Genomic DNA, 25,483 nt, shown 5'->3' with positions numbered 1-25,483 from the left:
ACATAGCAGGGTAATGCTGGGCAGCATAGTGCTAGGGGAGAGAGGAGCATTTCTGCCATCAGTGCTGCGCTGTCACAGTCCCCCCTGTTGTCCAGTACATTGCAGGGTAATGCTTGGCAGGATAGTGCTAGGGGAGAGAGGAGCATTTTTGCCATCAGCGCTGTCAGTCCCCCCTGTTGTACAGTACATAGCAAGGTAATGTTGGGCAGAATAGTGCTAGGGGAGAGAGGAGCATTTCTGCCGTCAGCGCTGTCACAGTCCCCCCTGTTGTACAGTACATTGCAGGGTAATGCTGGGCAGCATAGTGCTAGGGGAGAGGGGAGCATTTCTGCCGTCAGCGCTGTCACAGTCCCCCTTGTTGTACTGTACATTGCAGGGTAATGCTGGGCAGCATAGTGCTAGAGGAGAGGGGAGCATGTCTGCCATCAGCGCTGCACTGTCACAGTCCCCCCTGTTGTACAATACATAGCAGGGTAATGCTGGGCAGGATAGTGCTAGGGGAGAGAGGAGCATTTCTGCTGTCTGCGCTGTCACAGTCCCCCCTGTTGTAGAATACATTGCAGGGTAATGCTGGGCAGCATAGTGCTAGGGGAGAGAGGAGCATTTCTGCAGTCAGCGCTGCGCTGTCACAGTCCCCCCTGTTGTACAATACATTGCAGGGTAATGCTGGGCAGCATAGTGCTAGGGGAGAGAGGAGCATTTCTGCCATCAGCGCTGTCACAGTCCACCCTGTTGTACAGTACATTGCAGGGTAATGCTGGGCAGTATAGTGCTAGGGGAGAGAGGAGCATTTCTGCCATCAGCGCTGTAACAGTCCCCCCTGTTGTACAGTACATTGCAGGGTAACGCCGGGCAGCATAGTGCTAGGGGAGAGAGGAGCATTTCTGCCGTCAGCGCTGTGCTGTCACAGTCCCCCCTGTTGTACAGTACATTGCAGGGTAATGCTGGGCAGCATAGTGCTAGGGGAGAGAGGAGCATTTCTGCCATCAGCGCTGCGCTGTCACAATCCCCCCTGTTGTACAGTACATTGCAGGGTAATGCTGGGCAGCATAGTGCTAGGGGAGAGACGAGAATTTCTGCCGTCAGCGCTGCGCTGTCACAGTCCCCCCTGTTGTACAATACATTGTAGGGTAATGCTGGGCAACATAGTGCTAGGGGAGAGAGGCGCATTCTGCCATCAGCGCTGTCACAGTCCCCCCTGTTGTACAGTACATTACAGGGTAATGCTGGGCAGCATAGTGCTAGGGGAGAGAGGAGCATTTCTGCCGTCAGCGCTGTCACAGTCCCCCCTGATGTACAGTACATTGCAGGGTAATGCTGGACAGGATAGTGCTAGGGGAGAGAGGAGCATTTCTGCCGTCAGCGCTGTCAGTCCCCCCTGTTGTACAATACATTGCAGGGTAATGCTGGGCAGGATAGTGCTAGGGAAGAGAGGAGCATTTCTGCTGTCACAGTCCCCCCTGTTGTACAGTACATTGCAGGGTAATGCTGGGCAGCATATTGCTAGGGGAGAGATGAGCATTTCTGCCATCAGCGCTGCGCTGTAACAGTTCCCCCTGTTGTACAGTACATAGCAGGGTAATGCTGGGCAGCATAGTGCTAGGGGAGAGAGGAGCATTTCTGCCATCAGTGCTGCACTGTCACAGTCCCCCCTGTTGTCCAGTACATTGCAGGGTAATGCTTGGCAGGATAGTGCTAGGGGAGAGAGGAGCATTTCTGCCATCAGCGCTGTCAGTCCCCCCTGTTGTACAGTACATAGCAATGTAATGTTGGGCAGAATAGTGCTAGGGGAGAGAGGAGCATTTCTGCCGTCAGCGCTGTCACAGTCCCCCCTGTTGTACAGTACATTGCAGGGTAATGCTGGGCAGCATAGTGCTAGGGGAGAGGGGAGCATTTCTGCCGTCAGCGCTGCGCTGTCACAGTCCCCCCTGTTGTACAATACATTGCAGGGTAATGCTGGGCAGGATAGTGCTAGGGGAGAGAGGAGCATTTCTGCTGTCAGCGCTGTCACAGTCCCCCTTGTTGTACAGTACATTGCAGGGTAATGCTGGGCAGCATAGTGCTAGGGGAGAGAGGAGCACTTCTTCCGTCAGCGCTGTGCTGTCACAGTCCCCCCTGTTGTACAGTACATTGCAGGGTAATGCTGGGCAGCATAGTGCTAGGGGAGAGAGGAGCATTTCTGCCGTCAGCGCTGCGCTGTCACAATCCCCCCTGTTGTACAGTACATTGCAGGGTAATGCTGGGCAGCATAGTGGTAGGGGAGAGACGAGAATTTCTGCCATCAGCGCTGCGCTGTCACAGTCCCCCCTGTTGTACAATACATTGTAGGGTAATGCTGGGCAGGATAGTGCTAGGCGAGAGAGGAGCACTTCTGCCGTCAGCGCTGTCACAGTCCCCCCTGTTGAACAGTACATTGCAGGGTAATGCTGGGCAGTATAGTGCTAGGGGAGAGAGGACCACCTCTGCCGTCAGCGCTGTCACAGTCCCCCCTGTTGTACAGTACATTGCAGGGTAATGCTGGGCAGGATAGTGCTAGGGGAGAGAGGAGCACTACTGCCATCAGCGCTGCATTGGATTACACACAGGTACATTGGGGTTAGACACACACATGTCACCTGGGGATTACACAGACAATTCACTTTTAGGGTTACACGGAGAGGTAACATGGAGTTTACCGTATTATAAACTTGGGCTATCTGGTGGAATTGGGAATATGGGGAGGATACAGTGTTTTATCCAATATATACACAATGAATTACTAATGAGAGAGAAATCGCCTGGTGCCACCACATCTGCACCTGTTACTAGGACCTCTGCAATATATTACATGTCAGTAGTCACACGTATAACTGGATATCAGCAATGTCTCTTCCTTCCACACCCATTATGTGTGTTCTCTAATACAGATTCTCTCAATTACAGTTTACATAGGCTCCGTCACATCACAGGGAGCTACAAACAGCAGCACTGGAGCAATGTCAGGTATATTGCTCCATCTACCAATTCGGGAAACTCCACCATTCCTGACTCCTCTATAGCAGCACTTACTCCTCACATGGGACTATTAGTGTTATTTCCTGTCTGTTTCATAACACAGAGACCTCACCTGGGGATTACACACAGAGAGGTCACCTGGGGATTACACACAGAGAGGTCACCTGGGGATTACACACAGAAATGTCACCTGGGGATTACACACAGAGATGTCTCCTGGGGATTAAACACAGAGATGTCTCCTGGGGATTGCACACAGGGATGTCTCCTGGGGATTGCACACAGGGATGTCTCCTGGGGATTGCACACAGGGATGTCTCCTGGGGATTGCACACAGGGATGTCTCCTGGGGGTTGCACACAGGGATGTCTCCTGGGGGTTGCACACAGGGATGTCTCCTGGGGGTTGCACACAGGGATGTCTCCTGGGGGTTGCACACAGGGATGTCTCCTGGGGGTTGCACACAGGGATGTCTCCTGGGGGTTGCACACAGGGATGTCTCCTGGGGGTTGCACACAGGGATGTCTCCTGGGGGTTGCACACAGGGATGTCTCCTGGGGGTTGCACACAGGGATGTCTCCTGGGGGTTGCACACAGGGATGTCTCCTGGGGGTTGCACACAGGGATGTCTCCTGGGGGTTGCACACAGGGATGTCTCCTGGGGGTTGCACACAGGGATGTCTCCTGGGGGTTGCACACAGGGATGTCTCCTGGGGGTTGCACACAGGGATGTCTCCTGGGGGTTGCACACAGGGATGTCTCCTGGGGGTTGCACACAGGGATGTCTCCTGGGGGTTGCACACAGGGATGTCTCCTGGGGGTTGCACACAGGGATGTCTCCTGGGGGTTGCACACAGGGATGTCTCCTGGGGGTTGCACACAGGGATGTCTCCTGGGGGTTGCACACAGGGATGTCTCCTGGGGGTTGCACACAGGGATGTCTCCTGGGGGTTGCACACAGGGATGTCTCCTGGGGGTTGCACACAGGGATGTCTCCTGGGGGTTGCACACAGGGATGTCTCCTGGGGGTTGCACACAGGGACCTCACGTGGGGATTACACACAGGGACCTCACGTGGGGATTACACACGGACACGTCACGTGGGGATTACACACGGACACGTCACGTGGGCATTAGAGACAGAGGGGTCACGTGGGCATTAGAGACAGAGGGGTCACGTGGGCATTAGAGACAGAGGGGTCACGTGGGCATTAGAGACAGAGATGTCACGTGGGCATTAGAGACAGAGGTCACCTGGGGATAACACAGAGAGACCTCACATGGCGACTACACACAGAGAGGTCACCTGGGGATAACACACAGAGAGGTCACCTGGGGATAACACACAGAGAGGTCACCTGGGGATAACACACAGAGAGGTCACCTGGGGATTACAGACAGATTTGTCACATGGAGATTACACTCAGATGTCGCATGGGGGTTACACAGACAGATTAATGAGATAGAAATCGCCTGGTGCCACCTCATCTGCACCTGTTATTAGGACCTCTGCAATATGTTACATGTCTGTAGTCACAGGTATAACTGGATATCAGCAATGTCTCTTCCTTCCAGACCGATTATGTGTGTTCTCTAATACAGATTCTCTCAGTTACAGGTGATTTTGGCTCCGACACAACACAGGGAGCTACAGACAGCATCACCGGAGCAATGTCAGGTATATTGCTCCATCTACCAATGCGGGAAACTCCACCATTCCTGATTCCTCTATAGCAGCACTTACTCCTCACATGGGACTATTAGTGTTATTTCCTGTCTCTATCATCACACAGAGACCTCACATGGGGATTACACACAGAGATGTCACCTGGGGATTACACACAGAGACCTCACCTGGGGATTACACACAGAGAGGTCACTTTGGGATTACACACAGAGAGGTCACTTTGGGATTACACACAGAGAGGTCACTTTGGGATTACACACAGAGAGGTCACCTGGGGATTACACACAGAGAGGTCACCTGGGGATTACACACAGAGACCTCACCTGGGGATTACACACAGAGAGGTCACTTTGGGATTACACACAGAGAGGTCACTTTGGGATTACACACAGAGAGGTCACTTTGGGATTACACACAGAGAGGTCACCTGGGGATTACACACAGAGAGGTCACCTGGGGATTACACACAGAGAGGCCACATGGGGATTACACACAGAGATGTAACATGGGGATTACCGTATTATAAACTTGAGCTATCAGGTGTAATAGGGAATATTGGGAGGATACTGTGTTTTATCCAATATATACACATTGACTTACTAACGAGAGAGAAATTGCCTGGTGCCACCACATCTGCACCTATTATTAGGACCTCTGCAATATATTACATGTCAGTAGTCACAGGTATAACTGGATATCAGCAATGTCTCTTCCTTCCAGACCGATTATGTGTGTTCTCTAATACAGATTCTCTCAGTTACAGGTGATTTTGGCTCCGACACAACACAGGGAGCTACAGACAGCATCACCGGAGCAATGTCAGGTATATTGCTCCATCTACCAATGCAGGAAACTCCACCATTCCTGATTCCTCTATAGCAGCACTTACTCCTCACATGGGACTATTAGTGTTATTTCCTGTCTCTATCATCACACAGAGACCTCACATGGGGATTACACACAGAGATGTCACCTGGGGATTACACACAGAGACCTCACCTGGGGATTACACACAGAGAGGTCACTTTGGGATTACACACAGAGAGGTCACTTTGGGATTACACACAGAGAGGTCACTTTGGGATTACACACAGAGAGGTCACCTGGGGATTACACACAGAGAGGTCACCTGGGGATTACACACAGAGAGGTCACCTGGGGATTACGCACAGAGAGGTCACCTGGGGATTACGCACAGAGAGGTCACCTGGGGATTACGCACAGAGAGGTCACCTGGGGATTACGCACAGAGAGGTCACCTGGGGATTACGCACAGAGAGGTCACCTGGGGATTACGCACAGAGAGGTCACCTGGGGATTACGCACAGAGAGGTCACCTGGGGATTACGCACAGAGAGGTCACCTGGGGATTACGCACAGAGAGGTCACCTGGGGATTACGCACAGAGAGGTCACCTGGGGATTACGCACAGAGAGGTCACCTGGGGATTACGCACAGAGAGGTCACCTGGGGATTACGCACAGAGAGGTCACCTGGGGATTACGCACAGAGAGGTCACCTGGGGATTACGCACAGAGAGGTCACCTGGGGATTACGCACAGAGAGGTCACCTGGGGATTACGCACAGAGAGGTCACCTGGGGATTACGCACAGAGAGGTCACCTGGGGATTACGCACAGAGAGGTCACCTGGGGATTACGCACAGAGAGGTCACCTGGGGATTACGCACAGAGAGGTCACCTGGGGATTACGCACAGAGAGGTCACCTGGGGATTACGCACAGAGAGGTCACCTGGGGATTACGCACAGAGAGGTCACCTGGGGATTACGCACAGAGAGGTCACCTGGGGATTACGCACAGAGAGGTCACCTGGGGATTACGCACAGAGAGGTCACCTGGGGATTACGCACAGAGAGGTCACCTGGGGATTACGCACAGAGAGGTCACCTGGGGATTACGCACAGAGAGGTCACCTGGGGATTACGCACAGAGAGGTCACCTGGGGATTACGCACAGAGAGGTCACCTGGGGATTACGCACAGAGAGGTCACCTGGGGATTACGCACAGAGAGGTCACCTGGGGATTACGCACAGAGAGGTCACCTGGGGATTACGCACAGAGAGGTCACCTGGGGATTACGCACAGAGAGGTCACCTGGGGATTACGCACAGAGAGGTCACCTGGGGATTACGCACAGAGAGGTCACCTGGGGATTACGCACAGAGAGGTCACCTGGGGATTACGCACAGAGAGGTCACCTGGGGATTACGCACAGAGAGGTCACCTGGGGACTACGCACAGAGAGGTCACCTTGGGACTACGCACAGAGAGGTCACCTTGGGACTACGCACAGAGAGGTCACCTTGGGACTACGCACAGAGAGGTCACCTTGGGACTACGCACAGAGAGGTCACCTTGGGACTACGCACAGAGAGGTCACCTTGGGACTACGCACAGAGAGGTCACCTTGGGACTACGCACAGAGAGGTCACCTTGGGACTACGCACAGAGAGGTCACCTTGGGACTACGCACAGAGAGGTCACCTTGGGACTACGCACAGAGAGGTCACCTTGGGACTACGCACAGAGAGGTCACCTTGGGACTACGCACAGAGAGGTCACCTTGGGACTACGCACAGAGAGGTCACCTTGGGACTACGCACAGAGAGGTCACCTTGGGACTACGCACAGAGAGGTCACCTTGGGACTACGCACAGAGAGGTCACCTTGGGACTACGCACAGAGAGGTCACCTTGGGACTACGCACAGAGAGGTCACCTTGGGACTACGCACAGAGAGGTCACCTTGGGACTACGCACAGAGAGGTCACCTTGGGACTACGCACAGAGAGGTCACCTTGGGACTACGCACAGAGAGGTCACCTTGGGACTACGCACAGAGAGGTCACCTTGGGACTACGCACAGAGAGGTCACCTTGGGACTACGCACAGAGAGGTCACCTTGGGACTACGCACAGAGAGGTCACCTTGGGACTACGCACAGAGAGGTCACCTTGGGACTACGCACAGAGAGGTCACCTTGGGACTACGCACAGAGAGGTCACCTTGGGACTACGCACAGAGAGGTCACCTTGGGACTACGCACAGAGAGGTCACCTTGGGACTACGCACAGAGAGGTCACCTTGGGACTACGCACAGAGAGGTCACCTTGGGACTACGCACAGAGAGGTCACCTTGGGACTACGCACAGAGAGGTCACCTTGGGACTACGCACAGAGAGGTCACCTTGGGACTACGCACAGAGAGGTCACCTTGGGACTACGCACAGAGAGGTCACCTTGGGACTACGCACAGAGAGGTCACCTTGGGACTACGCACAGAGAGGTCACCTTGGGACTACGCACAGAGAGGTCACCTTGGGACTACGCACAGAGAGGTCATCTTGGGACTACGCACAGAGAGGTCATCTTGGGACTACGCACAGAGAGGTCATCTTGGGACTACGCACAGAGAGGTCACTTGAGGATTAAACATAGATATGTCACCTGTGGATTACTCATAGAGATATCACAAAGGGATTACACCCAGATGTCACATGGGGATTACGCACTGAGAGGCCACATGGGGATTACACACAGAGATGTAACATGGGGATTACCGTATTATAAACTTGAGCTATCAGGTGTAATAGGGAATATTGGGAGGATACTGTGTTTTATCCAATATATACACATTGACTTACTAACGAGAGAGAAATTGCCTGGTGCCACCACATCTGCACCTATTATTAGGACCTCTGCAATATATTACATGTCAGTAGTCACAGGTATAACTGGATATCAGCAATGTCTCTTCCTTCCAGACCGATTATGTGTGTTCTCTAATACAGATTCTCTCAGTTACAGGTCACATTGGCTCCGTCACATCACAGGGAGCTACAAACAGCAGCAGCGGAGCAATGTCAGGTATATTGCTCCATCTACCAATGCGGGAAACTCCACTATTCCTGATTCCTCTATAGCAGCACTTACTCCTCACATGGGACTATTAGTGTTCTATCCTGTCTTTCATCACACAGAGAGGTCACCTGGGGATTACACACAGAGAGGTCACCTGGGGATTACACACAGAGAGGTCACCTGGGGATTACACACAGAGAGGTCACCTGGGGATTACACACAGAGAGGTCACCTGGGGATTACACACAGAGAGGTCACCTGGGGATTACACACAGAGAGGTCACCTGGGGACTACACACGGGACTTCACACAGAGAGGTCACCTGGGAATTACAGACACAGAGATGTCACATGGGGATTACACACACAGAGATGTCACATGGGGATTACACACAAAGAGATGTCACATGGGGATTACACACACAGAGATGTCACATGGGGATTACACACACAGAGATGTCACATGGGGATTACACACACAGAGATGTCACAAGGGGATTACACACACAGAGATGTCACATGGGGATTACACACACAGAGATGTCACATGGGGATTACACACACAGAGATGTCACATGGGGACTACACACACAGAGATGTCACATGGGGACTACACACACAGAGATGTCACCTGGGGACTACACACACAGAGATGTCACCTGGGGGCTACACACACAGAGATGTCACCTGGGGGCTACACACAGAGAGGTCACCTGGGGATTACACACACACAGAGATTTCACTTGGGGATTACACACACAGAGATGTCACTTGGGGATTACACACACAGAGATGTCACTTGGGGATTACACACACAGAGACGTCACTTGGGGATTACACACACAGAGACGTCACATGGGGATTACACACACAGAGACGTCACATGGGGATTACACACACAGAGACGTCACATGGGGATTACACACACAGAGACGTCACATGGGGATTACACACACAGAGATGTCACATGGGGATTACACACACACAGATGTCACATGGGGATTACACACACAGAGATGTCACATGGGGATTACACACACACAGATGTCACATGGGGATTGCACACAGAGACCTCACATGGGACTAACAGTGTTATTCCTGTCTAATGTATCACACAGAGACCTCACATGGGGACTACACACAGAGACCTCACATGGGGACTACACACAGAGACCTCACATGGGGACTACACACAGAGACCTCACATGGGGACTACACACAGAGACCTCACATGGGGATTACACACAGAGACCTCACATGGGGATTACGCACAGAGACCTCACATGGGGATTACACACAGAATGTCACCTGGGGATTACACACAGAGACCTCACATGGGACTATTAGTGTTTTCTACTTCAGGGTCCATAGGGGGTCCACAGGGTTGACCTTGGGGTATAGCTGAATCCGGATCCATGGGCACCACACAGTTAAAGCTTTAGTTGCTCCCAGGATGCACTTGGGTCCGTCCTCCTCTATACCCCGCCCCCGAGCCACAGGCACCTCAGTTTGAGTTGGTGCCCGGCCGGAGTCAAAATCTTTTTATTAAAAAAAAAGAGCCTGTTAGATTTTTTTAAACAGAGGCTCTAGTGTGGCAGTGATGGGCTGTCTATGCAGACGCTCACGCTGTCGCGCTCCTTCCCCGCTGGCGCCGCGACGCCAGTACTGCACTGGGGATCGCGGCTGGAGGCCAGAGTCCGTACTAGCCGGACTCTGGGTACCTCCCTATACTGCTGCCGGAGTCGACGGGGATAAGGTAAGTCGCGAGTCGCCGATTAGCGTCGGCTCGCGGGTATTGCCTGCAAATACAGTCTCTTGCCCCCGGTCCTAGGGGACAGACCGATGGCTGCTAGCAGTGGCAGCGGGCTCCCCCTCTGAGGAGGAATACCCCGTGGGACCACTAGACCACCAGGGATATATTGGCAAGCGGGAAGCCTGCAAGCCCTGGGGTTAATAGGCTAGCCAGGGGAGGAAGCCTTCCCTGTCTAGCGGCTCCTCCCCTCAGCTCAGCGCGCCTTTCAGCACGTAGTCTGGCGTCGCTGAGCTGCAGACTCTTCGGCCACTCCTCCTCTGAGGTCTCTGGGGGCCTTTTTCTTTGTGGCAACGCAGATCTCAGGGAGCACGCGGACTGGTCCCCCTGTGTACCTCTCCCCCGATTTAAGGACAGTGTACACAGCACTATAGCCCTCCCAGACACTGAATCTGGGAGGTTGATTGTAGTGTAAAGGTGCAGTGAGTATATCTTCCTGCATGGTATGTGACTATTACTAGTGCTGCCTGTCTGTGCTTATTATCCACTTACTGTCAGCCTATACCTATCCCTTTCCTTCTCCTACAAGCCCTACAGGTGTGCGGGGGAGGGGTGTTTCTACAGACCTCACCTATATAAATCACATATTTGTGAGGTTTGTCACATACAGTTGTGTGCTACACAGTGCCATATTGTGGGCTGTTGTTCAACACACCGGTGAGTGCGTTTACTTCTGCCCTGTTGCCAGATATGTAACAAATAAAGAGCGCTTGTGAATAAACATGTATGAATGTAACGCAATACCTGTAAAAAAAAAAAAAAAAAAGGGATTAGTAAAAGATGTTTAAAACCCTTTTTTAATTTTAGGAAAGTCCATAATTGACATCAGGGTTCCGATAACATGCCTAAAGAGAGGAAGGATACACTTTTATATAAAGAACGCAATACAAAGGAGGATTTCAATATAGCCTTTGTCACACAATTTAATAGTCAACATCATGTAATTGAATCTATATTGAATAAGCATTGGCATATATTGCTTCTGGACAATAAATTGAAATCAGTCATTCCAACAAAACCAAAAATTATTTACAAAAAAGCATGCAACCTCAAGCATCAATTGGTGAAAAGTCATACTCATTTAAATAATGGAGCCAACTTTGGGAACAAAAAGAAAGGTCATTTTTTCTGTTTGAACTGTTTACCATGCAAAACTTTAAGAAAACAATCGACACAACCATTAACTGGATTCAAATCAAATGTATCAAATAAGAGTTACAAAATTATGGATACTATCACTTGTGATACAGAAGCAGTAATTTATTTACTTGAATGTCCCTGTGGATTCCAATATATTGGTCAGACAAAAAGAAAACTAAAAATAAGAATTGCTGAGCATATTTTCAACATCAAGAAAGGTTTACAGACACATAGCGTGTCCAAACACTTTCTAGACCATCACAACCGAAATCCCTCTGGTTTGTCATTTATGGGCATACAGAAAATCTGCCCTAACTGGAGAGGAGGTGACATTTCAAAAGAATTGAGAAAAAAGGAAACAAAATGGATTTTCTGGATGCAAACCTTGCAACCTGCAGGTTTAAATATGGATATAGAGATAAATGCTTTCCTTTAAATACCTATTAATCTATTAATTCTATACATTGCTTAAATTTCTCTAATTTTTACATCACTTTTTATAATATAATACCATTCTCATAATAAAAACACAAAAACGCAATACCTTAATTTTTATTTATTTCTAAAAGGAAATTATACCTAATTATAGAATTAGGTTTTTAATTGAATCAATTAAATCTTTCAATAAAATGGAGCACACAGGATGGAACGCTATCCTTGAAAAAGGGCCAGGAGCCTGAAACGCGTTGGTTTTAGCGCACATCTGACACACAGCAGAGACATAGTGACGTCATCACACTGCACCTTTGCAGCATCGGGCCGTTTACACGGACGAAGAAGACGATCACCCCGTGCAGGGAACCAGCCGGACGGAGCGGAAGCCGTTAAAGGTAGGCAGATATAGGGAGAGACAGTTAGTTTTTCACGTCTGACTCCAGTATCACACCGCACTGCAAGGCATGTCATCGGAACCCTGATGTCAATTATGGACTTTCCTAAAATTAAAAAAGGGTTTTAAACATCTTTTACTAATCCCTTTTTTTTTTTTTTTTTTTTACAGGTATTGCGTTACATTCATACATGTTTATTCACAAGCGCTCTTTATTTGTTACATATTGAAATTATTTTATTAGGAGCTGCTTTCAAAATAACATCCATAGCGCAGAATATATATTTTTTTATCATACCTGTTGCCAGATATATCATATATTCTGTCATGTCAGATGAGGAGGTTGAGCGCTCAGTGGCTCCGGTGTTGGCCTCCTGCGGATGCTGCTCTGCGGGAGTGGATAGGGAGGATTTGTCACAGGATGGCCTGTGTAGTCGGTGCCAGGTGGCTCCTGGCCCATCCAGACCTTCTCTGACGCAGGAACCACCGTGGGCGATGTTTTCTCAGGTGCTGGTGTCTATTGCAGAATGTCTGTCTGTCCCGACTGCTCTCCCTACTAGGGCAGTACCCCAGCCGACCATCCCCCATTCCCTGGGTGTCCCGCAGTCTCAGTCTGTGGGTCCATATACGGGGTTGCCTATGTATATACAGGCTTCCCCTGTGCCGCAGCAGCCTGTGGTACCTTTTCAGGCCTCTATGGCGACTCCTCCACCCTGGGTGGATGTGCTCTCCAACTCCGTGCAAAATTTGGCGGCCGCATCCTCGTCTTTTCAGTCAATGTTGCAGACTGACATGCTTTCTAGGGTTGCAAAATGCCCACTCATGGCGCGGGTGGCTCAGGTATCGGACTCAGAGGGATCCTCAGATGATGGGGAGGTCCCTGATGACCTACTCGGACGCCTCGGTCCAGGAAATGGATACCAAGTCATCCATTAATGTGCAAGCACTGGTTAGGGCAGTGCGAGCCATTCTTCTTATAGAGGATGAGGCACCGGCTTCTAAGTCGAAGTATCCTAGTTTCAAAAAAACTAAGGTGGCTTCTGCGGTGTTTCCCCTGTCGGATCAGTTGACTGATCATATGGCGGTAGCTTGGCAGGCGCCCAGTAAGAGATTCCTTCCTCAGAAGTGGTTGGATTCTAATTATCCCTTCCCTGAGGCACATTGTAAAAAATGGGAAACTCCAACGGCGGTGGATTCCCATGTCACCCGTTGAACTCTGGGCGCTACCTTACCATTACCATCTATATCCTCGCTGAAGGATCCCACGGACAGGAAAGTTGAGACTTGCTTAAAATCTATTTACTACCTCTCCGGGGCGGTGGCCCGACCGTCCATGGCCATCTCCTGGGTGGCCAAGGCCATTGAGGGGTGGGCCAATGCATTGGAAGATACCTTCCCGGATGACGCTCCGGATGTCCAGAGGGCATTTTTGGGACAGATGAGGGACGCTGCTTCTTACATTGGGGAAGCCTCTTTAGATGCTAGTCTGCTGACTTCGCGGGTATCGGCTGCAGCGGTGTCTGCCCGCCGATCCTTATAGTTGCGGTCCTGGAGAGCGGACTCTGATTCAAAGAAAGGCCTAGAGGCCTTACCTTTCAATGGGGAATTACTATTTGGTCCGGACTTGGACAAAATAGTGGATACCCTGGCTAAATCCAAGTCAGCTTTCCTCCCTTAGGCGGCACTGCCTGCTAAGGTTCGGAGTTTAGCTTTTCGTTCCTTTCGGGTTCAGGGTTAGGCAAAAGGTCAGTCCTTCCCGAGACAGTCGGCGAGTAAGACTGCCTCTAAACCCAAGAAGCAAGCCTGGAGTGCTCGGCGCCCTTCTTCCAAGCAGGAAGATAAACCTGCGGCCTGATGGGACGGGCCTCCCTCTGGGGGACCTCAGAGTGGGAGGCCGACTTCTTCTATTTCCCAGTGCTGGCACAATACCACCACGAATGCCTGGGTTTGAGAAGTGGTCTCCCAGGGGTACACCCTGTCTTTTCGGCACACACCACCCCACCAGTTTTTCTGCACGAATCCTTCTCAGGACAAGACCAAGGCGTTACAGATTCAGAAGGCTATAGAGTCCTTGCCGAAAGCAGGGGTCATTGTTCCCGTTCCTCAGTCACATTGAGGGATGGGGTATTATTCGTCTCTGTTTCTGGTGCAGAAACCCAATGGTTCTCATCGCCCTATCCTCAACTTGAAGTCTCTGAACAAATTCCTCAGAGTTCCCAAGTTCAGGATGGAAACGTTACGTTCCAACATTCTGGCGATGAAACCGGGGGATTACATGGTGTCCCTGGATATCCAGGACGCCTACCTCCATGTTCCAATAGCACCTTCGCACCAGCGGTATCTGAGGTTCGCTATCCTTCAACACCACTATCAGTTCCGGGCGCTACCCTTTGGTCTCTCCACGGCACCGATGGTGTTCAAGAAGATTATGGCGGTCATGGCCGCACATCTTCGGAATCAGAATGTTCGGCTGCTGCCGTATCTGGACGACCTCCTGTTGCTGGCGAGCTCCCAGAGGTACTGCTTCAACATCTCCACCTGACGATCGCTTGCCTGCAAGCACACGGGTGGTTGATAAATTGGAAAAAGTCCTCCCTGATTCCATCACAGCGGATGGTTCATTTGGGAGCCCTGCTGGATTCTCATCAGGAAAGGATCTTCCTGACTCCGGAAAAGGTCGCCTCCCTACAGCTGCGGATACACAGTTGCCTGAGCAGTTGCCGCCTGTCAGTCCATTTGGCTATGAGAGTTCTGGGGTCCATGGTGTCGTCATTCGACATGGTGGAATTTGCCCAGTTCCATTACCGGCCCCTGCAGTGGCTGATTCTATCGGAATGGAATGGGTTACCTCACCGGATCCGCTCTCAGGTGCTGGTGTTGTCCCCGGAGGTTCGGCAATCTTTGGCTTGGTGGCTTCAGACAGCTCAACTGGTCGAGGGGCGCCCCTTTTGAATCCCGGACTGGGTACTGCTCATGACGGATGCCAGTCTCCGGGGTTGGGGGGCAGTGACCAGCTCATTGTCACTTCAGGGTCATTGGTCTGCGGAAGAAGCACTTCTCCCCATCAACATCCTGGAACTGCGGGCAGTATACAGGGCCCTGCAGTCGTCCAGTTCCGCTCTTCACGGAAGGGCGGTTCAGGTGCAGTCCGACAACGCCACCACGGTGGCGTATATCAACCACCAAGGAGGAACTCGCAGTCGGGCAGCAATGTCAGAGGTGTCTCGCATCCTGACTTGGGCGGAGTGTCACATTCCAGCGATCTCATCGGTCTTCATCCCCGGAGTCCTCAGCCATCACGACGTGCATCCCGGGGAATGGTCGCTTCACCCAGAGGTGTTTCAGCTACTCGTGGACAGATGGGGACTGCCGGAGCTGGACTTGATGGCCTCCCGTCACAATCACAAGTTGCCCATTTACGGGTCAAGGACAAGAGACGCAGGCACAAGTCTGGTGGACGCACTATCGGTAAAATGGGCATTTCACCTGGCGTATCTGTTTCCTCCGATATCCCTGCTTCCTCGGGTTCTGCGGAAATTCAAGCAGGACGGCGGCACGCTCGTGCTGGTGGCTCCGGTGTGGCCCAGACGTCCTTGGTACTCCGATCTCAGGAGCCTCTCCATCGACGCTCCGTACCTTCTTCCTCAGCGTCGGGACCTGTTGTCTAAGGGGCCATGCTTTTACCGGGATCTGGGTCGGCTGTCTTTGATGACGTGGCTCTTGAGACAGCCGTCTTGAGGTCTCGGGGCTTCTCCAGTTCGGTTATTGGTACCATGCTCAGGACAAGCAAGCCTGCTTCAGCACGGATTTATTACAGGGTGTGGCACACTTACTTTCAGTGGTGTGAGTCCAGACATTATGATCCTCAGGTGTTACGAGTTTCTAGGATCTTGGAATTTCTTCAATCAGGATTGGACCTCGGCTTACGCCTTGCATATCTGAAGATTCATGTGTCCGCCTTGTCCGTGTGGTTTCAACGGCGGATTGCTATACTGCCGGATGTTCACACCTTTTTCCAGGGTGTTCTCAGGAACCAGCCTCCCTTCGTGCCTCCTGTGGCTCCTTGGGACTTGGTGGTGGTTCTACGGGTCCTTCAGGGTCCTCCGTTTGAGCCACTTGAGTCGGTGGAACTCAAGTGGCTGATGTTTAAGACTGTTTGTTTTTCTCCTGGAAATTGCTTCGGCCAGGAGGGTGTCTGAATTGGGGGCACTTTCCTGTCACCCTCCTTTCCTGATTTTTCACCAGGACAGAGTGGTGCTCCGCACTCGTCCTGAGTTTTTGCCCAAAGTGGTCTCAAAGTTCCACATTAATCAGGAACTTGTTGTGCCAGCTTTTCAGTCCCCTGATCTTTCAGCTGGTGAGACTTCCTTAGATGTATTCCGGGTGCTTAGAATCTATGTGGACCGGACTGCTTCAGTTAGGAAGTCTGATTCCTTGTTTATCCTCTTCGGTTTTCACAAGAGGGGTTGGCCTGCCAACAAACAAACGTTAGCCCGTTGGCTTCGTTCAGTTATTTGTGAGGCTTATGCGCAGGAGAGTTTGCCTGTGCCAGCCTCTGTTAAGGCTCATTCCACTCGTTCTGTGGGTCCCTCTTGGGCTGCTAGACGTGGCGCCTCTACTGTTCAGCTGTGTAAGGCGGCCACTTGGTCTTCAATTCAAACGATTTTGAGGTTCTATGCGTTTGACACCTTCGCCTCTCAGGATGCATCCTTTGGGCGCCGGGTGCTCCTTTCAGCACAGGAGCGTCCCCGCCCTTAGATGAACTGCTTTGGGACATCCCCAAGGTCAACCCTGTGGACCCCCTATGGACCCTGAAGTAGAAAACAAGAGATATGGTAAGAACTTACCTTTGTTATCTCTGTTTCTACGAAGTCCATAGGGTCCACAGGGCGCCCGCCCTGACGCACCTGGCTTCAAATGGGCTGTGTGGCTGGTCACCGGTTTTCAGTCTCCCATTTCTGTCTCCCATTTCTGTGAGTATGGTTTCTTGTGTGTTCCAGTCTTCCTTCTTTCTGTTTAGTTTCCTCCTCCGGCCTGGGCTGCTTACCAACTGAGGTGCCTGTGGCTCGGGGGCGGGGTATAGAGGAGGACGGACACAAGTGCATCCTGGGAGCAGCTAAAGCTTTAACTGCGTGGTGCCCATGGATCCAGATCCAGCTATACCCCAAGGTCAACACTGTGGACCCTATGGACTTCGTAGAAACAGAGATAACAAAGGTAAGTTCTTACCATATCTCTTGTTGTTCCTTGCTCCGTCCTCACATGAGGACAACATACAGAGATCTCACATGGGTATTAAGCACAGAGAGGTCACCTGGGGATTAAGCACAGAGAGGTCACCTGGGGATTAAGCACAGAGAGGTCACCTGGGGATTAAGCACTGAAAGATCACCTGGGGATTACACACAGAGAGGTCACCTGGGGATTACACACAAAGATGTCACATGGGGATTACACACAGGTCACCTGGGGATTACAAAAAGAGATGTCACATGGGACTATTAGTGTTATTCATGTGTCCTTCATCACACAGAGACCTCAGTTGGGGACTACACACAGAGATGTCATTTGAGGACTACACACAGAGATGTCACATGGGTATTACACACAGAGATGTCACATGGGTATTACACACAGAGATGTCACATGGGGATTACGCACAAGGAGGTCACCTGGGGATTACGCACAGGGAGGTCACCTGGGGATTACGCACAGGGAGGTCACCTGGGGATTACGCACAGGGAGGTCACCTGGGGATTACGCGCCGGGAGGTCACCTGGGGATTAAGCTCAGGGAAGTCACCTGGGCATTACGCACAGGGAGGTCACCTGGGGATTACGCACAGGGAGGTCACCTGGGGATTATGCACAGGGAGGTCACCTGGGGATTACGCACAGAGATCACCTGGGGATTATGCACAGAGATCACCTCGGGACTACACACAGAGAGGTCACCTGGGGACTACACACATAGAGGTCGGCAGGGGACTACACACATAGAGGTCGCCAGGGGACTACACACAGGTGTCACATGGGGATTGCACACAGAGATGTCACCTGGGGATTACACACAGAGATGTCACCTGGGGATTACACACAGAGATGTCACCTGGGGATTATGCACAGAGAGGTCACCTGGGGATTATGCACAGAGAGGTCACCTGGGGATTATGCACAGAGAGGTCACCTGGGGATTATGCACAGAGAGGTCACCTGGGGATTGCACACAGAGACGTCACATGAGGATTGCACAGAGACGTCACATGAGGATTGCACACAGAGACGTCACATGAGGATTGCACACAGAGATGTCACATGGGGATTGCACACAGAGACGTCACATGGGGATTGCACACAGAGATGTCACATGGGGATTGCACACAGAGACGTCACATGGGGATTGCACACAGATGTCACATTGGGATTAAATAAAGATATGTCACATGAGGATTACGCACTGAAAGGTCACCTGGGGATTACGCACAGAGAGGTCACCTGGGGATTACGCACAGAGAGGTCACCTGGGGATTACGCACAGAGAGGTCATCTGGGGATTACGCACAGCGAGGTCACATGATGTTTACTGTATTATAAACTTGAGCGATCAGGTGTAATAGGGAATATGGGGAGGATACAGTAATTTATCCAATATATACACATTGACTTACTAACGAGAGAGAAATCGCCTGGTGCCACCACATCTGCACCTGTTATTAGGACCTCTGCAATATATTACATGTCAGTAGTCAGAGGAATGACTGGATATCAGCAATGTCTCTTCCTTCCAGACCGATTATGTGTGTTCTCTAATACTGATTCTCTCAGTTACAGGTTACATTGGCTCCGTCACATCACAGGGAGCTACAAACAGCAGCACCGGCGCAATGTCAGGTATATTGCTCCATCTACCAATGCTTGAAACTCCACCATTCCCCACTCCTCTATAGCAGCACTTACTCCTCAAATGGGACTCTTAGTGTTATTTCCTGTCTTTCATCACACAGAGACCTCACATGGGGACTACACACAGAGATGTCACCTGGGGATTACACACAGAGATGTCACCTGGGGATTACACACAGAGATGTCACCTGGGGATTACACACACAGAAATATCACCTGGGGATTACACACTGAGATGTCACCTGGGGATTACACACTGAGATGTCACATGGGGATTACACACTGAGATGTCACATGGGGATTACACACAGAGATGTCACATGAGGATTACACACAGATATGTCACCTGGGGATTACACACATAGATGTCACCTGGGGATTACACACACACAGATGTCACCTGAGGATTACACACAGATGTCACCTGGGGATTACACACAGAGATGTCACCTGGGGATTACACACAGAGATGTCACCTGGGGATTACACACAGATGTCACATGGGGATTACACACAGAGATGTCACATGGGGATTACACACAGAGATGTCACATGGTGATTACACACAGAGATGTCACATGGTGATTACACACAGAGATGTCACATGGTGATTACACACAGAGATGTCACATGGTGATTACACACAGAGATGTCACATGGGGATTACACACAGAGATGTCACATGGGGATTACACACAGAGATGTCACATGGGGATTACACACAGAGATGTCACATGGGGATTACACACACATATGTCACATGGGGATTACACACGCAGAGATGTCACATGGGGATTAAACACGCAGAGATGTCACATGGGGATTAAACACGCAGAGATGTCACATGGGGATTACACACGCAGAGATGTCACATGGGGATTACACATGCAGAGATGTCACATGGGGATTACACACGCAGAGATGTCACCTGGGGATTACGCACAGGGAGGTCACCTGGGGATTACGCACAGGGAGGTCACCTGGGGATTATGCACAGGGAGGTCAGCTGGGGATTATGCACAGGGAGGTCACCTAGGGGAATATGCACAGGTAGGTCACCTGGGGATTGCACAAAGGGAGGTCACCTGGGGATTGCACACAGAGAGGTCACCTGGGGATTGCGCACAGAGAGGTCACCTGGGGATTGCGCACAGAGACGTGACATGAGGATTACGCACAGCAAGGTCACCTGGGGATTATGCACAGCGAGGTCACATGATGTTTACTGTATTATAAACTTGAGCTATCAGGTGTAATAGGGAATATGGGGAGGATACAGTATTTTATCCAATATATACACATTGACTTACTAACGAGAGAGAAATCGCCTGGTGCCACCACATCTGCACCTGTTATTATTACCTCTGCAATATGTTACATGTCAGTAGTCAGAGGAATGACTGGATATCAGCAATGTCTCTTCCTTCCAGACCGATTATGTGTGTTCTCTAATACAGATTCTCTCAGTTACAGGTTACATTGGCTCCGTCACATCACAGGGAGCTACAAACAGCAGCACCGGAGCAATGTCAGGTATATTGCTCCATCTACCAATGCTTGAAACTCCTCCATTCCTGACTCCTCTATAGCAGCACTTACTCCTCACATGGGACTATTAGTGTTATTTCCTGTATCTTTCTTCACACAGAGACCTCACATGGGGACAAGACACAGAGATGTCACCTGGGGATTGCACACTGAGATGTCACCTGGGGATTGCACACTGAGATGTCACCTGGGGATTGCACACTGAGATGTCACCTGGGGATTACACCCAGAGATTTCACCTGGGGATTACAAAAAGAGATGTCACCTTGGGACTACACACAGAGAGGTCACCTGGGGATTGTACACTGAGACCTCACATGGGGATTGTACACTGAGACCTCACCTGGGGATTACGCACAGAGAGGTCACCTGGGGATTACGCAAAGAGAGGTCACCTGGGGATTACGCAAAGAGAGGTCACCTGGGGATTAGGCACAGAGAGGTCACCTGGGGATTACGCACAGAGAGGTCACCTGGGGATTACGCACAGAGAGGTCACCTGGGGATTACGCACAGAGAGGTCACCTGGGGATTACACACAGAGATGTCACCTGGGGATTACGCACAGAGATGTCACCTGGGCATCACGCACAGAGAGGTCACCAGGGCATCACGCACAGAGAGGTCACCTGGGCATCACGCACAGAGATGTCACCTGGGCATTACACACAGAGATGTCACCTGGGGATTACACACAGAGATGTCACCTGGGCATCACGCTCAGAGAGGTCACCTGGGCATCACGCTCAGAGAGGTCACCTGGGCATCACGCTCAGAGAGGTCACCTGGGCATCACGCTCAGAGAGGTCACCTGGGCATCACGCACAGAGAGGTCACCTGGGCATCACGCACAGAGAGGTCACCTGGGCATCACGCACAGAGAGGTCACCTGGGCATCACGCACAGAGAGGTCACCTGGGCATCACGCACAGAGAGGTCACCTGGGCATCACGCACAGAGAGGTCACCTGGGCATCACGCACAGAGAGGTCACCTGGGCATCACGCACAGAGAGGTCACCTGGGCATCACGCACAGAGAGGTCACCTGGGCATCACGCACAGAGAGGTCACCTGGGCATCACGCACAGAGAGGTCACCTGGGCATCACGCACAGAGAGGTCACCTGGGCATCACGCACAGAGAGGTCACCTGGGCATCACGCACAGAGAGGTCACCTGGGCATCACGCACAGAGAGGTCACCTGGGCATCACGCACAGAGAGGTCACCTGGGCATCACGCACAGAGAGGTCACCTGGGCATCACGCACAGAGAGGTCACCTGGGCATCACGCACAGAGAGGTCACCTGGGCATCACGCACAGAGAGGTCACCTGGGCATCACGCACAGAGAGGTCACCTGGGCATCACGCACAGAGAGGTCACCTGGGCATCACGCACAGAGAGGTCACCTGGGCATCACGCACAGAGAGGTCACCTGGGCATCACGCACAGAGAGGTCACCTGGGCATCACGCACAGAGAGGTCACCTGGGCATCACGCACAGAGAGGTCACCTGGGCATCACGCACAGAGAGGTCACCTGGGCATCACGCACAGAGAGGTCACCTGGGCATCACGCACAGAGAGGTCACCTGGGCATCACGCACAGAGAGGTCACCTGGGCATCACGCACAGAGAGGTCACCTGGGCATCACGCACAGAGAGGTCACCTGGGCATCACGCACAGAGAGGTCACCTGGGCATCACGCACAGAGAGGTCACCTGGGCATCACGCACAGAGAGGTCACCTGGGCATCACGCACAGAGAGGTCACCTGGGCATCACGCACAGAGAGGTCACCTGGGCATCACGCACAGAGAGGTCACCTGGGCATCACGCACAGAGAGGTCACCTGGGCATCACGCACAGAGAGGTCACCTGGGCATCACGCACAGAGAGGTCACCTGGGCATCACGCACAGAGAGGTCACCTGGGCATCACGCACAGAGAGGTCACCTGGGCATCACGCACAGAGAGGTCACCTGGGCATCACGCACAGAGAGGTCACCTGGGCATCACGCACAGAGAGGTCACCTGGGCATCACGCACAGAGAGGTCACCTGGGCATCACGCACAGAGAGGTCACCTGGGCATCACGCACAGAGAGGTCACCTGGGCATCACGCACAGAGAGGTCACCTGGGCATCACGCACAGAGAGGTCACCTGGGCATCACGCACAGAGAGGTCACCTGGGCATCACGCACAGAGAGGTCACCTGGGCATCACGCACAGAGACCTCACCTGGGCATCACGCACAGAGACCTCACCTGGGCATCACGCACAGAGACCTCACCTGGGACTATTAGTGTTATTCCTGGCTCCGTCCTCACATGGGGACTACACACAGAGATGTCACCCGGGGATTACGCACAGCCAGGTCACCCGGGGATTACGCACAGCCAGGTCACCCGGGGATTACGCACAGCCAGGTCACCCGGGGATTACGCACAGCCAGGTCACCTGGGGAATACGCACAGCCAGGTCACCTGGGGAATACGCACAGCCAGGTCACCTGGGGATTACGCAGAGAGAGGTCACCTGGGGATTACGCACAGAGAGGTCACCTGGGGATTACACACAGAGAGGTCACCTGGGGATTACGCACAGAGAGGTCACATGGGGATTGCGCACAGAGAGGTCACCTGGGGATTACGCACAGAGAGGTCACCTGGGGATTACGCACAGAGATGTCACCTGGGGATTACGCACAGAGATGTCACCTGGGGATTACGCACAGAGAGGTCACCTGGGGATTACGCACAGAGAGGTCACCTGGGGATTACGCACAGAGAGGTCACCTGGGGATTGCGCACAGCGAGGTCACATGATGTTTACTGTATTATAAACTTGAGCGATCAGGTGTAATAGGGAATATGGGGAGGATACAGTTATTTATCCAATATATACACATTGACTTTCATAGTGAGAGAGAAATCGCCTGGTGCCACCACATCTGCACCTGTTACTAGGACCTCTGCAATATATTACATGTCAGTAGATACAGGTATAACTGGATATCAGCAATGTCTCTTACTTCCACACCCATTATGTGTGTTCTCTAATACAGATTCTCTCAGTTACAGGTTACATTGGCTCCGTCACATCACAGGGAGCTACAAACAGCAGCACCGGAGCACTGTCAGGTATATTGCTCCATCTACCAATGCAGGAAACTCCACCATTCCTGACTCCTCTATAGTAGCACTTACTCCTCACATGGGACTCTTAGTGTTATTTCCTGTCTTTCATCACACAGAGACCTCACCTGGGGACTACACACAGAGATGTCACATGGGCATCACACACAGAGACGTCACATGGGCATCACACACAGAGACGTCACATGGGCATCACACACAGAGACGTCACATGGGCATCACACACAGAGACGTCACACGGGCATCACAAACAGAGACGTCACACGGGCATCACAAACAGAGACGTCACATGGGCATCACACACAGAGACGTCACATGGGCATCACACACAGAGACGTCACATGGGCATCACACACAGAGACGTCACATGGGCATCACACACAGAGACGTCACATGGGCATCACACACAGAGACGTCACATGGGCATCACACACAGAGACGTCACATGGGCATCACACACAGAGACGTCACATGGGCATCACACACAGAGACGTCACATGGGCATCACACACAGAGACGTCACATGGGCATCACACACAGAGACGTCACATGGGCATCACACACAGAGACGTCACATGGGCATCACACACAGAGACGTCACATGGGCATCACACACAGAGACGTCACATGGGCATCACACACAGAGACGTCACATGGGCATCACACACAGAGACGTCACATGGGCATCACACACAGAGACGTCACATGGGCATCACACACAGAGACGTCACATGGGCATCACACACAGAGACGTCACATGGGCATCACACACAGAGACGTCACATGGGCATCACACACAGAGACGTCACATGGGCATCACACACAGAGACGTCACATGGGCATCACACACAGAGACGTCACATGGGCATCACACACAGAGACGTCACATGGGCATCACACACAGAGACGTCACATGGGCATCACACACAGAGACGTCACATGGGGATTACACACAGAGATGTCACCTGGGGACTACACACAGAGATGTCACCCGGGGATTACACACAGAGATGTCACCTGGGGATTACACACAGAGATGTCACCTGGGGATTACACACAGAGATGTCACCTGGGGATTACACACAGAGATGTCACCTGGGGATTACACACAGAGATGTCACCTGGGGATTACACACAGAGATGTCACCTGGGGATTACACACAGAGATGTCACCTGGGGACTACACACACAGAGATGTCACCTGGGGACTACACACACAGAGATGTCACCTAAGGATTACACACACAGAGATGTCACAACAGGATTACACACACAGAGATGTCACCTGGGGACTACACACACAGAGATGTCACCTGGGGACTACACACACAGAGATGTCACCTGGGGACTACACACACAGAGATGTCACCTAAGGATTACACACACAGAGATGTCACAACAGGATTACACACACAGAGATGTCACATGGGGATTGCACACGGAGACCTCACATGGGACTATTAGTGTTATTCCTGTCTCCTCCATCACATAGAGACCTCACATGGGGATTACACACAGGGACCTCACATGGGG

At 51.8% G+C, this 25,483-nt stretch overlaps 1 protein-coding gene across 1 annotated transcript in view; it reads left to right on the top strand.

Annotated features, from left to right (window-relative positions):
• The window catches only part of CLEC20A (C-type lectin domain containing 20A), a 117,119-nt gene extending 93,128 nt beyond the window's left edge, over positions 1 to 23,991 (top strand). Inside the window, exons 5-11 of the mRNA XM_088462050.1 lie at positions 2,923 to 2,982; positions 4,607 to 4,672; positions 5,439 to 5,504; positions 8,505 to 8,570; positions 19,167 to 19,232; positions 20,712 to 20,777; positions 23,870 to 23,991. Of these exons, the coding sequence (XP_088318176.1) occupies positions 2,923 to 2,982; positions 4,607 to 4,672; positions 5,439 to 5,504; positions 8,505 to 8,570; positions 19,167 to 19,232; positions 20,712 to 20,777; positions 23,870 to 23,991 (512 nt within the window). The remainder of the gene's footprint in view (positions 1 to 2,922; positions 2,983 to 4,606; positions 4,673 to 5,438; positions 5,505 to 8,504; positions 8,571 to 19,166; positions 19,233 to 20,711; positions 20,778 to 23,869) is intronic.
• The last annotated feature ends 1,492 nt before the right edge of the window (positions 23,992 to 25,483 follow it).

Source organism: Taudactylus pleione, unplaced genomic scaffold (genome assembly GCF_031769625.1).
Source record: "Taudactylus pleione unplaced genomic scaffold, aTauple2 ptg001139l, whole genome shotgun sequence".
NCBI classification, from domain to species: Eukaryota; Metazoa; Chordata; class Amphibia; order Anura; family Myobatrachidae; genus Taudactylus; species Taudactylus pleione.
This window is presented reverse-complemented; position numbering and strand designations above follow the sequence as displayed.